The sequence below is a fragment of the Melopsittacus undulatus genome, chromosome 13 (assembly GCF_012275295.1).
Source record: "Melopsittacus undulatus isolate bMelUnd1 chromosome 13, bMelUnd1.mat.Z, whole genome shotgun sequence".
Taxonomy (NCBI): Eukaryota; Metazoa; Chordata; class Aves; order Psittaciformes; family Psittaculidae; genus Melopsittacus; species Melopsittacus undulatus.
The window spans coordinates 5612545-5625032 of record NC_047539.1 but is presented as its reverse complement, the minus strand read 5'-3'; the positions used below and the strand labels follow the sequence as shown (position 1 = coordinate 5625032).

Here is a 12488-nt window from a genome sequence, read left to right as displayed (position 1 = left end):
GGTCCTTTCCAACCCAAACCATTCTATGATTCTAGCTGGGTGCACAGGTATTTACACAGGAGGGAAGGAGCAGGGTGGGGATGCTCAGCCCCGCTCCATAGAGGTGGATGGAGCAGGAACGTTCCTGTCCTATGTGGCTCCATCCCAGCCCTGTTATCCAGCCAAGAGCGGCTGTTCCCAGGCTGGAGGCTGTCACTGTACCCAGGTCTGGTGGAATGTCCCTGGCAGAGCCCAAACCCCCAGGATATAGGGATATAACAATATAGGGATATAACATTCCCTGTCACTGCAAGCTCCCCCCCCCCAACCACAGGCATGTGAGCAGCAGGGTTAAACATAGAACCATAGAATAGTCAGGGTTGGAAAGGACCTTAAGATCATCCAGTTCCAACCCCCCTGCCATGGGCAGGGACACCTCACACTGAACCATGGCACCCAAGTGCCAGGAAAGCAAAGACCCAAGGAGAGACCAGGCAGCTGCTACCAACACAGGGACTGCATGGGGGAAATGTAGATTCTGGTTCCCTGCAGATCACTCAGCATGCAGCAGCAATACCAGGTCCTGGGCTGTGCTTTACAGAGCCTGTTCTACCCCTGCAAGCCAGCTGGCTGCCTGCACCTTTCACACTCTAAAAGCATTGTCCATAGCATGGCCCACCTGACAGGATGGACGACACAGAGCAAGAGACCAGTGATGGATAAAGCGAAGCAGGAGTCATTGAGTCTCTGCACAGGTACCCACTGGGCACACGAGTCTTTCCCACTGTCATTTCCAAAGGGTGCCCATTGGCTATGGCAGCCCATAGCACTGCCAAATGTAAAGGGGCTGCTCAGACAGCACTCAGGGAATAACTGGGATACTTCTCAGTCAAGAAAAGCAGCAGTCCTGTGGGTCAGTTACACCTCAGTGCTTCAGCAAGACCAGGGAGAGGAGCATGGTTTGACACTTCCTGCCAAGGGAAAGAGCTGCCTCTGTCCCACTGAATCACCCAGAAGCCTGGAAACCCAGAGACAGCCAGAAGGGTCCCTTCCACATCTCTGGAATCCTGTTGAGAGCTGCTCTGGCTTGTAGAGAGAGCTAACACTGAGCTGTGCTGTGGGCTCTTTTGTGAGCCCTGGGCCTGCAAAAGCAGAATTCCACCAAATCCACATCAAAAGCTCACAGGTATTTCACCGACCTCTGCACAGACACCCAAAACTGACAGCCCAGCAGCACAGCCTCACCACAGCTGACAGCACCATGGGTTAACTCTTCCTGCCAAAGCAGGAACTTCCAAGGAAATGTGGTTACAGCCACAGGGAAGGATGCTCCAGCACTGGGATGTGCATCCCTGTGTCAGGGCAGCGCCTTCACCTCTCCTGTACCATCAACACAAAGCTTATACGAGCACAACACAGCAGCTGCTCAGCACCTCCTGCTCCCACCTTTGGTCTCTATTCTCCAACACAAGAGGCTTCACATGGCCCCAGCACAGCCCAGCCAAGCTGGGTGATGAGGAGTGGAGCTCCTCCACGTGCTGCCCAAACCCCAGAGAGCAGCTGAGCTCCCATTCCTGCTCCCTAAACCAGCCTCACCGCTGCCTTCCTGAAGCACTTCCCACTTTGCACATAGGAAAAAGGTGGGGGAGCAACAAGCCAGGGCAAGCTGGATGCAGGAACCAGGCCTGGGTTTATAAAGGAAGAACTGGTTGCAACTGGAAGGACCAGTTTATTAGAGAAACCTCACATTGCAGAGAATTCACAACACATTGGAAAGGGTCCAGTCCTGCTGGGGCAGCTCAGATCTATGTCCCCCAGCTCCAACCCCAGCAGGCACCCCAAAGGGAAGGGTTAACTGGAACACAGCTTATGTTTACAAGCAGCCTGAGCGAGCCAGGATTAAAGTTCAAATAAAGCCTCCCTGTTAGAGATCAGTTAAAACAAAAACGGGTTTCAAATGTGTAAAAGCTCCGTGGTGTTGGCTGCAGCGGAATGGGGAGGCCAAGGTCTACATCACACACAGGCCCGTGGCACTCGCTCTGCTCTACCAGTGAAGGCCGGAGGGGGGGGTCTTCTCGTCCTTGTTGCTTTCCAGAGAGAAGGGTGGGATTCGGACATCGAAGTGGGAACCATCAGGCCTCTCAAATCGGAAAGTACCCCTGCAAAACAAGAGCAGAGATCACAGCCAGGCCAGGGACACACGGCCAGGAGGCACCGGTGAGAAGGTAACACAGGAGCTCCTCCATCGCCTGAACAGGGACTGCGGGGCTGCACTTGCAGGGTCCAGCAGCAAGGACATGGGTTTGGCAGAGGGACAGCTCCCTGGCAGCGTGACTCAGTGACTGGACGACTCCCCAGTGGGTCACATCCCATCTCCAATACACGTTCCCTGAATAAGGATGTCCGGACTGGAGCCTCACACCACACATCTGCAGCAGTGTTTAACTCCCACTCCACAGGAGATAAAACCATTTGAACTATTTCTACAAACTGTTTATCCATGAAGAAGCCTATGACAGGATGAAGTCCTACCACAGATATCACTTGGAATAGCTGCTGGTTTGCTTTTCAGAACTGAATCTGTGCTTCTACAGTTTGTTTACTGCCTGTAACTACATGTTTTGTACAGCAAAACATGATATGGGATGGTGGAGATAAACAGGTTCTTATGATGGAGAGGACACAACAGAACACCAGAAGTCAAACTGAGCAGCTTCTGAGCTGCAGAACCTTTATCTCTTTAGGATTCATGTACAGGGAAAAACTACTAAACAAGCTGGTTTTATTCCCCAAGGTTAAATGTGTAACCTGGCAAACAGGGATATCCCCTATAGGCAAAGAGCTGCTCTAGTGCTTTTCCCAACTCAAAGGCAATTCCGAGCTTAGCCCTGAAACAGACTGACTTCAAAATGCAAGGCAGAAAGACCTGGCATACAGAAGGCAAAAGGTGACTGTGCATTTCGGGTCCCCACAGAGATGACACTAAACACGCTGACCCAGCTGAAATAGGAAACAGAGGGGAAGTGCCCTAACCCTGAGGCACAGGAAGAGAACAGCTTAGCTGAGCACTTTCCTGACTGCACTTACAGTAGAGGAGACTTCAACATCAGCCAAACCAAAGGTTTTATCTGGCCTAAACTGGGAATAACCCCCAGTGCCAATTCCTTGTGGACACAGAGCTGCACAGCTTCACTCGGGGACAGAATCAAAACCCAGGTCTCTTCAAAGGGAACACATCCCTGCTTCCAGGGAAGCACTAGCAAGAAGCTGAGCCCAGCAGAAGCTGACATAGAACTGCTCCATGTCTTCTCAAATCCAGCCTGGCACAGACCACAGGATGAGCAGGAATTAGCCTGGACCCTCTCTTAGTGCAGAGGATCAACAGATCATCTTGTCACTAAGTGGGATACTGCCATAGAGAAGCCTTTACTATCAAACACATCCAGTCACTTCCACCCACCTTTCAGCCATAACTCCAGGCTCAAACCACGTCCCAGCTCAGCACTGTGGGGTCCTATAGCTAAACCACTACTGCAGTAATAAGTGCTTCTTACCACATGTGACCACTGGATGCCTGCAGGGAGACGTGGCTGCTGTACTGAAATGCTGGCTGCTCTTTGGATAGAACTGGCTCCTGGGAAGACAAGAAGAGACCACTCTGATCAGCAACAGATCTCAATGTTTCTCCACAGACAGGGAATTTATAGAGCAAGAAAATGCAGAGATCCACACCTAAGTTCTGCTATCAACTGCACAGCAAACAACTCAGCCAGTATCACTCCAGTTTTCCCATTACTGGTCATTTAAGATCATTCTCTAATACTCAGCGTGAACCTTTGAACAGTGCCAGGGATGGGGCAGCCACAGCTTCTCTGGGCACCCTGTGCCAGCGCCTCAGCACCCTCACAGGGAAGAGCTTCTGCCTAAGAGCTCAGCTCAGTCTCCCTCTTGCAGGTTAAAGCCATTCCCCTTGGCCTGTCCCTACAGGCCCTTGTCCCAAGCCCCTCTGCAGGTTTCCTGCAGCCCCTTTAGGCACTGGAGCTGCTCTCAGGTCTCCCTGGAGCCTTCTCCAGGCTGCCCCAGCCCAGCTCTCTCAGCCTGTCACTAACAACACACTTAAAGCTCCTGTGACCCTTTTTCATTGCCATTTCCCCATTCCACCTATTTCTATTGCCCACCAAGCAGCTCCCTGGCAAATGCACCCAAATGAGAGGCCCCCAGCAAAGAGCTGCACATCCCAAAGGACACTACACAACACTCACCCTTCCCACCACGCCACGGCCCCTCACGGTTTCCAAGGTGCCAGACAGGCTGAATATCCTCCAGTGCCGCTCCCGGAGCTGCACCACTTCACTGTCCAGGTTCTCCAAGCGGATACAGTAGCGCCACTGGACACAAGAGACTGATATCAACAAGGGGAATCAACTGCAGGCAGTGGATAACCCATAGCCGATGCTGGGAAACATCATCCCTCTGATGTTTCTCCCTCAGAGCTTATCACGCAGCAGTGATGCTGCAGCAAATCAACTCCTTCCTGTAGTTGCTTGGTAAAACAAAAGGCACTTACCCAATAGACATGGGAATTCTGGGCCTCCTGTCAAGGGAAACAAAAGACTTTAGCAGTTGCCCTTCAAACTTTAGTGCCAAAACCTCTTCAGCTGTCAGCACAGCACAAGCAGAGGGGCTCTCTCCGTGCCAGGCTGACGCAGCCAACTCACATGAGCACAGACAGCTGCTCTCCAAAGCAGTCCCAGCAGTTACTGCCTGGCACTGGCTCTGCTCTAGACATGGAATCAGGAGGTGGGAGATATGCAGGGATCTTGTGACCAAGGAGGGTTCATCTCCATGTTAATCACACACTGTCTGCACATCTAGAAACACCCGTTCCTTTGCCTTCAGGCACCTGATTTCCTGACAGGGTTAGGACAAACAGCAGTGGGGCTCCCCAGAACCTGCAAATCCACACCAGGCTCCATGGCAGCTCTGCTCAGCTGGGCTTGGAAATCAAACTGCTGCAGCAATTCCCAGCCCTCCCACTCGGAAGTATTGGAGCTTCATCATTTTGGATGGTCCAGATGAAGTTCTTACACTATAGGGAGGACACGGTTAGCAGCTAAATACAGAAGGCTTTAGCTAAGCCCACATTAGAGTCAGGAAACAGGAATAGACACCCATCACCAGGCAGGACAACAGACACTGTCATGACAGATGGCTTCAGTGCCACTTTACACACACACCTCTGGGGCAATAAAGGACCAATTCAGAACCCTTCCTAAAACATCTCGCTAACTCTGTTCTGCAGAACAGGACAATTTCCCATTCTGCAAATAACAAGGACAAGCCAACGTGCAGGCGCTGTTTTCCAAACCTCTGCAACAAAACACTGTTCATACCTCTGCTGGACACCAGGACAGTGAATCACAGCTGTGATTAAAGTCATTTCACCAGTAAGCACATTAAGCAGATCACAGAGCTACCACCAACACACACCCCACACCTACCCTCATGCCCATATAGAACGGGATGACTGTGACTCGGATGTTCTCTGTGGTTTCTCGGTGCACATCGGAGAGCTCTAACCAGGGGTGGTTCTTCTCCTGCCATGCACACAGCGTATCCCTTGCTACAAAAGGGGGAACTGTGGGAGGGAAGGAGGAGAGCTCAGGAGGAGAGGTCACTGCATCTGCAGTGGTCTCCCCTTAAAGTAAGTCCTTCAGCAGTTACAGAAACTACTTAAAGTAGGTTTTACGATAACCCAAAGCAGACCATGATTTCTGTACTGTATCCAAGGAATTGTAGGCACTTGTTATAAAGCACCTCAAGCATCTGGCTCTAAAGAGCTCCCTCTGAAGGCAAACATTACCTTTCGTTTGATCGTACATGAGAAACCTCTCAAAGAGCTCATGCTGGATGGGCACTTGATCAGTGGAGCTGTAGGGGAGGATATCTTCATGGCTTACATAGTCTAAACCTGAAAAAGAAATGCCAAAAGCCATTGAGCTTCCCCAGTGAAAAGCAGCTTAGAAGTCTCCTGGCAGAAAAATGGATCACACTACTGAGAATTACAGAATCCCAGACTGTTTGGGGTTGGAAGGGTCCTTAAAGCTCATCCAGCTCCAACCCCTGCCACGGGCAGGGACACCTTCCACTGGAGCAGCTGCTCCAAGCCCTGTGTCCAACCTGGCCTTGAGCACTGCCAGGGATGGGGCAGCCACAGCTTCTCTGGGCACCCTGTGCCAGCACCTCAGCACCCTCACAGGGAAGAGCTTCTGCCTAAGAGCTCAGCTCAGTCTCTCCTCAGGCAGGTTCAAGCCATTCCCCTTGGCCTGTCCCTACAGGCCCTTGTCCCAAGCCCCTCTACAGGTTTCCTGCAGCCCCTTTAGGCACTGGAGCTGCTGCTTCAATGGCAGAAGGTGACTCTTGACTCCTCTGAGCTCACCTCACAACAACCCATGTCTCCAGAGGCTGACGGCGCAGTTTGCTCACCTGGGATGGCATAGAGGGCTCTGCTGTCATCGTGGTTTGCCAGGAACGTCACGGCCTCCGTCTGCGACCTCTGGGACTGAGGAAAAGGAGCTTTATGTCTTTCCATGGGGAGGGCTGAGGGCCACTTCCCACACTGCAGGTTGCTGTTGTGCTTTGTGAGGTGTGTGACATTTACTGTATTTAACCAATGCACCCGCAACATCTCCCTCCCTTTCCTCTGGACTAATTCACACCAACAGCATTTTCAGTGCCATAACTCACATCCAGAGTGACCTGTATGTGAGAGCAGCAATGCCAACAGGCTGAGGAAAGGAGGCTGGAAAGGGAAAACCTGATGCAGAAAACAGTCCTATGACATTCAAGACTCTTTCTCAGGGAAAATATGTCTTGAAGAACAAATCTGTCCCTATATTCTGAGCCATCCAGTCAGCCATCATAGCCATTTGCTCTCAGTGCCTGCCCATCTGAAGCATTCACACAGCAGGTATTTGAGTTTCAATACCAAGATTGTTACTTACTATATGCGGACAATCCCGGGCATCTATTAACACCTGATAGTAAGTATGTGTTTTGCCCTTGACCTCTTTGGAACCATGGCCTGCCACGTTCTCGCTCCTAAGGAGAAAAGCAGAGCACGGAGCTGAAGCCTGGGAAGCAGCACCCTCTTGTCACCAGGACCAAGAGAAACGATACATTTCACAGCCCGTAACATTCAGCTCCATCCCAACCAAACCCGTGTCAGCCACCCATGGCAACAGAGGAGCTGAGCTGACAATCAGTGGGGTCTGTCACAGCCACAGCTCTGTTCCCAGATGACTTGGAATTCCTTCATGCTCAACCCAGTCTCCTGTTTGGGGTGGGTGTTTCTACTGTGCCCTGATTCTCTCTTTGCTTACTCCTCATTCCTTGCCTCCAACACAGGCCAGGGAGGAAGAGCAGAGATCTTTTGGCACGGTGGCTGTTGGGATCTCTTCCTGCTGGCATTCCCTGTGATCCCATCCTGCTATCCCTTCACGCTGTTTCTGGCATCCCCATCCTTGCATACATCCTGCTGTTGCCTTAACTCTAGTGGGAAGCTCTGCTTTGCTCCCAGGGCCTAAAAGGGCTTCAGGAAACCTGGAGAGGGGCTTTAGACAAGGTCCTGTAGGGACGGGGCTGGGAAGGCAGTTGGCAAACCCCAGCACTCTACAGAAGCACAAGGCTGCAGTTCTGACACAGGAGCCTGGTCCCAGCACAAGGGGGGGTCTTTATGTTAATAAATGCCAGGAAGATGATTTCATTACTCCCATTATGTCCCTCATACACACTCATCCTCCACATTTCCATCCTGGCTCCCATTAATACACAATTCATCCTCATGCACCACCCTTCCTTTAAGCTCCCTTCTATTCACATTCCTGCAGAGCAGCCCCGTACTTAAATGTCTTGTTTCCCCAAGCAGGAACCTCAGTACAAAGTGTCAATGGAAGGGTCCAACAACAAATAAACCAGGACAATTCCTTACTTTTCTGTGACAGGAGAAGCTACATCCCGGTCGTAGAGCCTGGCTTGCCAGGGAAACAGGACTATTCCTCGGTAACCAAACACACTGTGAAGGAAGAGCTGGAAGGAAGCAATAACTGCAGCTGAGTACACAGCAAGCTGTAATCAACTCGGATACAACACAAAGCAGGAAGCCAAAAGCCCTTCTCTGGTGAGATTTAAACAGACCTGTTAACTGAGGTGAAACTGGGAATGTTTATAAAGGGCATGGACACATGGGATGGGAATACAGGGTCTGCAGTGCGTGAACCCAGAGCAGGAACAATGAGGGCACAGAAACAGTCTGGGATGAGAGAAGTCAATGTCTGTTATCCCATGAAAGCAACTACACCAGTGATAAGGTGAGAGCAGCAGGAAGGAGAGCAGTGCTCAGGGCACAGGAACAGTGGGAGCAGTGAGCAGAGCCGGGTCTGTCTCAGCTGTTGATTCCCAAGCCCAGGGGCCGCCTCCTGTGCTCCTGAAGGGAGGAACCCGTTCAATGAGCCCCGTGGCACGAACGCCATTGGTTTCATACTGCACATCCCTATGGCCGTGCTGCTGGGACAGACACAGCAGAGCCGGGGAGCGTGAGCTGCAGCCCAGCGGCCTGCTCACGGCAGCGCACCGGAGCACCCGACCCTGCGGAGCACAGCCCCTTACCTGCCCGGTCTCGTATTTGCCGTGCTGCTTCGGGGCCTCGAACACCCCCACGGTCTCCAGCACTTTGCCCTCTGCACGGTTCCTGGGGGCACAGGGGGAGTTGGAGCCGGACCCAGACTGGGGGGGGGGCACACACCGAGCCCCGGGCGCCGCTCCCACCATCCCCATCACACACAAACCCGCCCGGCCCCCCCGCCAATGGCACCGGACACCCCAACCCCGTCACCCCTTGGGGCCCGATCCCCCTCAGCCCCATCCCCGCCGCTCCCGGGGCCTCCCTCACCGGACACCCCTCAGGCCTCACCGCGACGAGAGGTTCCTGCGCGGCGGCAGCAGCTGCAGCGGGAGGGCGGCGGCGGCGGCGCTCAGAGCCCGCAGCCCGCGGGCAGGGACCGGAACCGGCACCGGGGCCGGGCTCGGTTCCCAGAGCGGAGCCCCCCGGGCCCGGCCCAGCGCCGCCGCCACGAACCTCCGCGCCGCGCAGGCCGACATCCCGCCGCCGGCCCACAATGCCCCGCGGCGCCGCCCCCTCCCTCCGCTCCCCGGCAGGTGCCGCTCTAGCGCGGTGCTCTATGGTTGTTGCCTCAGCGACGCCGGGCACAAGATGGCGTCGGCCGTGCGGGCCGGGCCGCGGCTGAGGCGGGCGGCGGAGGGCCCGGAGCTGGCGGCGCTGCCCCGGGGGCTGCGGGACGAGCTCCAGGCCGCGCTGGGCTCCGAGGGCTCCGTGGTGCCCTTCCGGCTGCTGCGGAGCCTGCACGCCGCGCTGCGGGACGCAGGTAGGCCGCGCTGCACCCCCCCCCCCCGGTGAGCTGGGCCGCGCCGCCGGTAACCGGCCCGTCCGCACCGCAGGGTCCCCGCTGCGCCTGCATGAGCTGCTGGAGGGCAGCGAGATCCACCTGCCCGAGGTGCCGGTGCCGCCGCGGGTACGTGAGGGCCGGGCTGGGGGGTGGCGGTGCCGGAGCTCCCGGAGCCGAGCCCTGCGCTTCCCTGCCCGCAGAACCCGGAGCTGGTGGCGCGGCTGGAGCGCATCAAGGCCAGGCTGGCCAACGAGGAGTACCGGCGGATGACCCGGCACATCACCGGCAGGGTGAGCAGAGCCCCCGCTGGACAGGGCTGGTGGGGGGCGGCCGTGGAGGTGCTGGCAATGGGGACGGCGCTTTGGGACAGAGCTCGGGTCGGGGCTGGGAGGGGAGGAACCTGCAGTAAATGTGCTCTTGGGAGCGTTGGTGCTGCCGTTGAATGGTTCCGTGTTCATTGGAGTTTAAGATGGGATCGTTCATGTTAAGGTAAAGGTTGAATGAACAGGTAATGGATCCTGCTGTTGTGTTAACCCTTATGGGAAGAGCTGCTTTGCTCACAGTGCCTGAAGGGGCTGCAGGAAAGCTGGAGAGGGGCTTGGGACAAGGGCCTGTAGGAACCCGAGTGCTGCAGAGCTGCTGCTCCGCTCTCAGGACACCGAGTGTTCAGACAGGGCATTGGGGCAGCTTGATTCCATGGTTACCATTAAAACACAGCTGATCACGGGTTGGTTTAATCCTTTAGGAGACGAACGGGTCCTTGGCTGAGTTCGGGAGGCAAGGTGAGTGCTGCTGCTGGGGGCTCCTGCGCTCCAGCCCTGCCCTCTCCGTGTCACCCTGGCAGGTTTCTCTCTGCAGTGTTCATCAAGCAAAGGAGCAGCCTCTTGGCTGTCCCTGGAACCGCCTCTGGATGCACAGAGCCTGGGAATCCCCATTAGCGGGATCCCGGCTCCCCCACTCCCCATTCCCACCATCTCTTCCCCGCAGTTCGCTCCATCAAAGCCGTTGTCATCACCGTCTTCAACTTCCTGGTGACGGTGGCAGCCGCCTTCGCCTGCACGTACCTGGGCAGCCAATACGTGTTCGCAGAGACGGCAGCGGTGAGTGAGCCCCGGTGAGCCCCACGCGCCCCGTGCCGGCCCCGCACACACAGCATCGCCTTGTTCCCTGTCGTGTCCCCAGCGGGTCCTGTCTGCACTCATCGTGGCCTCCGTGGTCGGCCTGGCCGAGCTGTATGTGATGGTGCGGACCCTGGAAGGGGACCTGGGGAAGCTGTGACCACTGCCAGCCCTGGAGCCTTGATTCGGGGCAGGTTTGTCTTCGTGCTCCCTGCAGAGCCTGCTGCATCCCTCAGTCCTGAAGCCGGGAGTAACAGTCCTGCAGCGCGGGATGTGGATGGACTCCTGTAACCCAGCACAAAGAGGGGTTGAGCTCCCACTGTTCTCCTGCTCCTTTTATCATGGAAATAAATGACAGTGTGTTTGTAACCTGTTTCCTGCCTCGCTGGAGATGCTGTTGCTGCAGGGAGCTGGGAGGCACCACAGAGAGCTATGGATCTTCCCTCTCTCTGCATCCCACATCCCACTCCAGCTCCTGCTGGAACCTCCCCTCAGCACTCTAAGGAGACCAGCTCATATTTGGGGAGGAGCCTTTATCCCATCCACTTGAGCAGTTCAGGAGGATGATGGTGTCCACCACAGCCACTGCGGGCATGGGGACAGCTCCATGTCCTCACACTGGGGCTGCCACATCTCCCAGCCCTCTGGGAGCAGGATGAGGGATGCATGGACTGCCAAAGGATCCCAGCTTCCGTGGGTAGGGAATGGTGGCACCTGCACACTGAGCCCAGGGGGTTCTCAGTGGCCATGGGGCAGGGAAAGGAGCCAGCTCAATGCACCCACAGTGGGAAGGAGACCCCTCGAGGACATGGTCACCGTGCGGGCGCCCTGCCAGGGCCGGACACGGTGATTAATGCTCTGATGGCAGCTAAGCCCCGCTGCAAACACGCTTTAATATCCGATAGGGGGGATCTGCCGGCACCTGGGAACGTGCCCGCGGATTAGGGGCGGCCGCGCCGCAATCAGCCCTGCAAGCGGCCCCAGATTAAGGTATTGTCATCCAAAAGATTAGTCGGCATTAGGGGGCTCCGGCAGTTGGGATATGAGATGACATCCTCGGGACCAGCAGTAATTCCACACCCCAATGAACCCGTGGCACTGGGCCGGGGGGGGTCCCCATCGTGGCTATGGCTCGCCCAGGTTGGTGATGGCCGCGCTGTAGATGAGGTCAGAGATGGAGCCCAGCGAGGTGGGGAGCCCCGGAGCCGGGCTGCGGGCTCCCGGTGGAGGGGCTCCGGGGGCCGGGCCTGGGGTGGTGCCGTCGGGGGGTGCTGTGGGAGGACCCCGCTCCGTGGGCGCTGCTGGAGGCTGCGGCGGTGGCTCCGGTTTGGCGCTGCGGATCCTGCGGGCGCGGCGGTTCTGGAACCAGACCTGGGATGGGGACACGGGACCGTGAGACCCCGAAGGGGTGGTCCCAGGACCGGAGGGGGGTCCCGTCCGCGCTCACCTGGATCTTGGCCTCGGGCAGCTGCGTGAGCTCGGCCAGGCGCTCCCGGGTGGCGATGTCCGGATAGGGCACGGCGGCGAAGGCTCGTTCCAGCTCCGAGAGCTGCCCCCGGCTGAACGTGGTTCGGCGCCGCTTGCGCGGAGCCCCCGGGCAGGGGCACGGCCCCGGGGCTCGGCTGCCGCCCGGGGCTCCCGCCCCGTCGGGGAAGCGGAGCAGCGGCTGCGGGGCTCGGGAGGTGCCCGGGGCCGCGCTCATCCTGCCCGGCTCCCCCGGCCCCGTGCAGCACACTCGGCTTTTATCCCCCCTCGACGGGCTGGGACCGCCCCGAGCGGGCGGCGCTGCCCCCCCCTCATCCCCCTCGGGGACCGGTGACCCCAGCGCTGCTGTGTCCCCCCCGGCGGGGCACGGTGGGGTCCGTGAGCACCCCAGGGCTCAGGAGGGCCGGGGCCGGTGGCTCGGGGTCCCTCGGGTGCTGCTGGT

At 56.8% G+C, this 12488-nt stretch overlaps 3 protein-coding genes across 3 annotated transcripts; 1 reads left to right on the top strand and 2 right to left on the bottom strand.

Moving 5' to 3' along the window:
• Positions 1-1688: 1688 nt before the first annotated feature.
• Positions 1689-9153, bottom strand: POLDIP2 (DNA polymerase delta interacting protein 2). Its single transcript, XM_034068918.1, has 11 exons — positions 8951-9153; positions 8647-8728; positions 7970-8067; positions 6984-7080; positions 6466-6541; positions 5843-5950; positions 5481-5617; positions 4547-4573; positions 4242-4367; positions 3534-3613; positions 1689-2138 (listed from the first exon to the last, which is right to left on the bottom strand). The coding sequence occupies exons 1-11, from the start codon at positions 9136-9138 to the stop codon at positions 2024-2026; spliced, it is 1134 nt and encodes a 377-aa protein (XP_033924809.1). The 5' UTR covers positions 9139-9153; the 3' UTR covers positions 1689-2023.
• A 70-nt stretch (positions 9154-9223) lies between these two features.
• Positions 9224-10934, top strand: TMEM199 (transmembrane protein 199). The gene is made up of 6 exons (XM_034068919.1): positions 9224-9422; positions 9496-9569; positions 9644-9733; positions 10189-10225; positions 10431-10543; positions 10626-10934. The coding sequence occupies exons 1-6, from the start codon at positions 9251-9253 to the stop codon at positions 10719-10721; spliced, it is 582 nt and encodes a 193-aa protein (XP_033924810.1). The 5' UTR covers positions 9224-9250; the 3' UTR covers positions 10722-10934.
• Positions 10935-11635: 701 nt separating this feature from the next.
• SEBOX (SEBOX homeobox) lies at positions 11636-12263 on the bottom strand. Its single transcript, XM_005140470.4, has 2 exons — positions 12009-12263; positions 11636-11932 (listed from the first exon to the last, which is right to left on the bottom strand). Exons 1-2 carry the CDS (start codon positions 12261-12263, stop codon positions 11687-11689), a joined length of 501 nt encoding a protein of 166 aa, XP_005140527.3. The 3' UTR covers positions 11636-11686.
• Between the last annotated feature and the right edge of the window lie 225 nt (positions 12264-12488).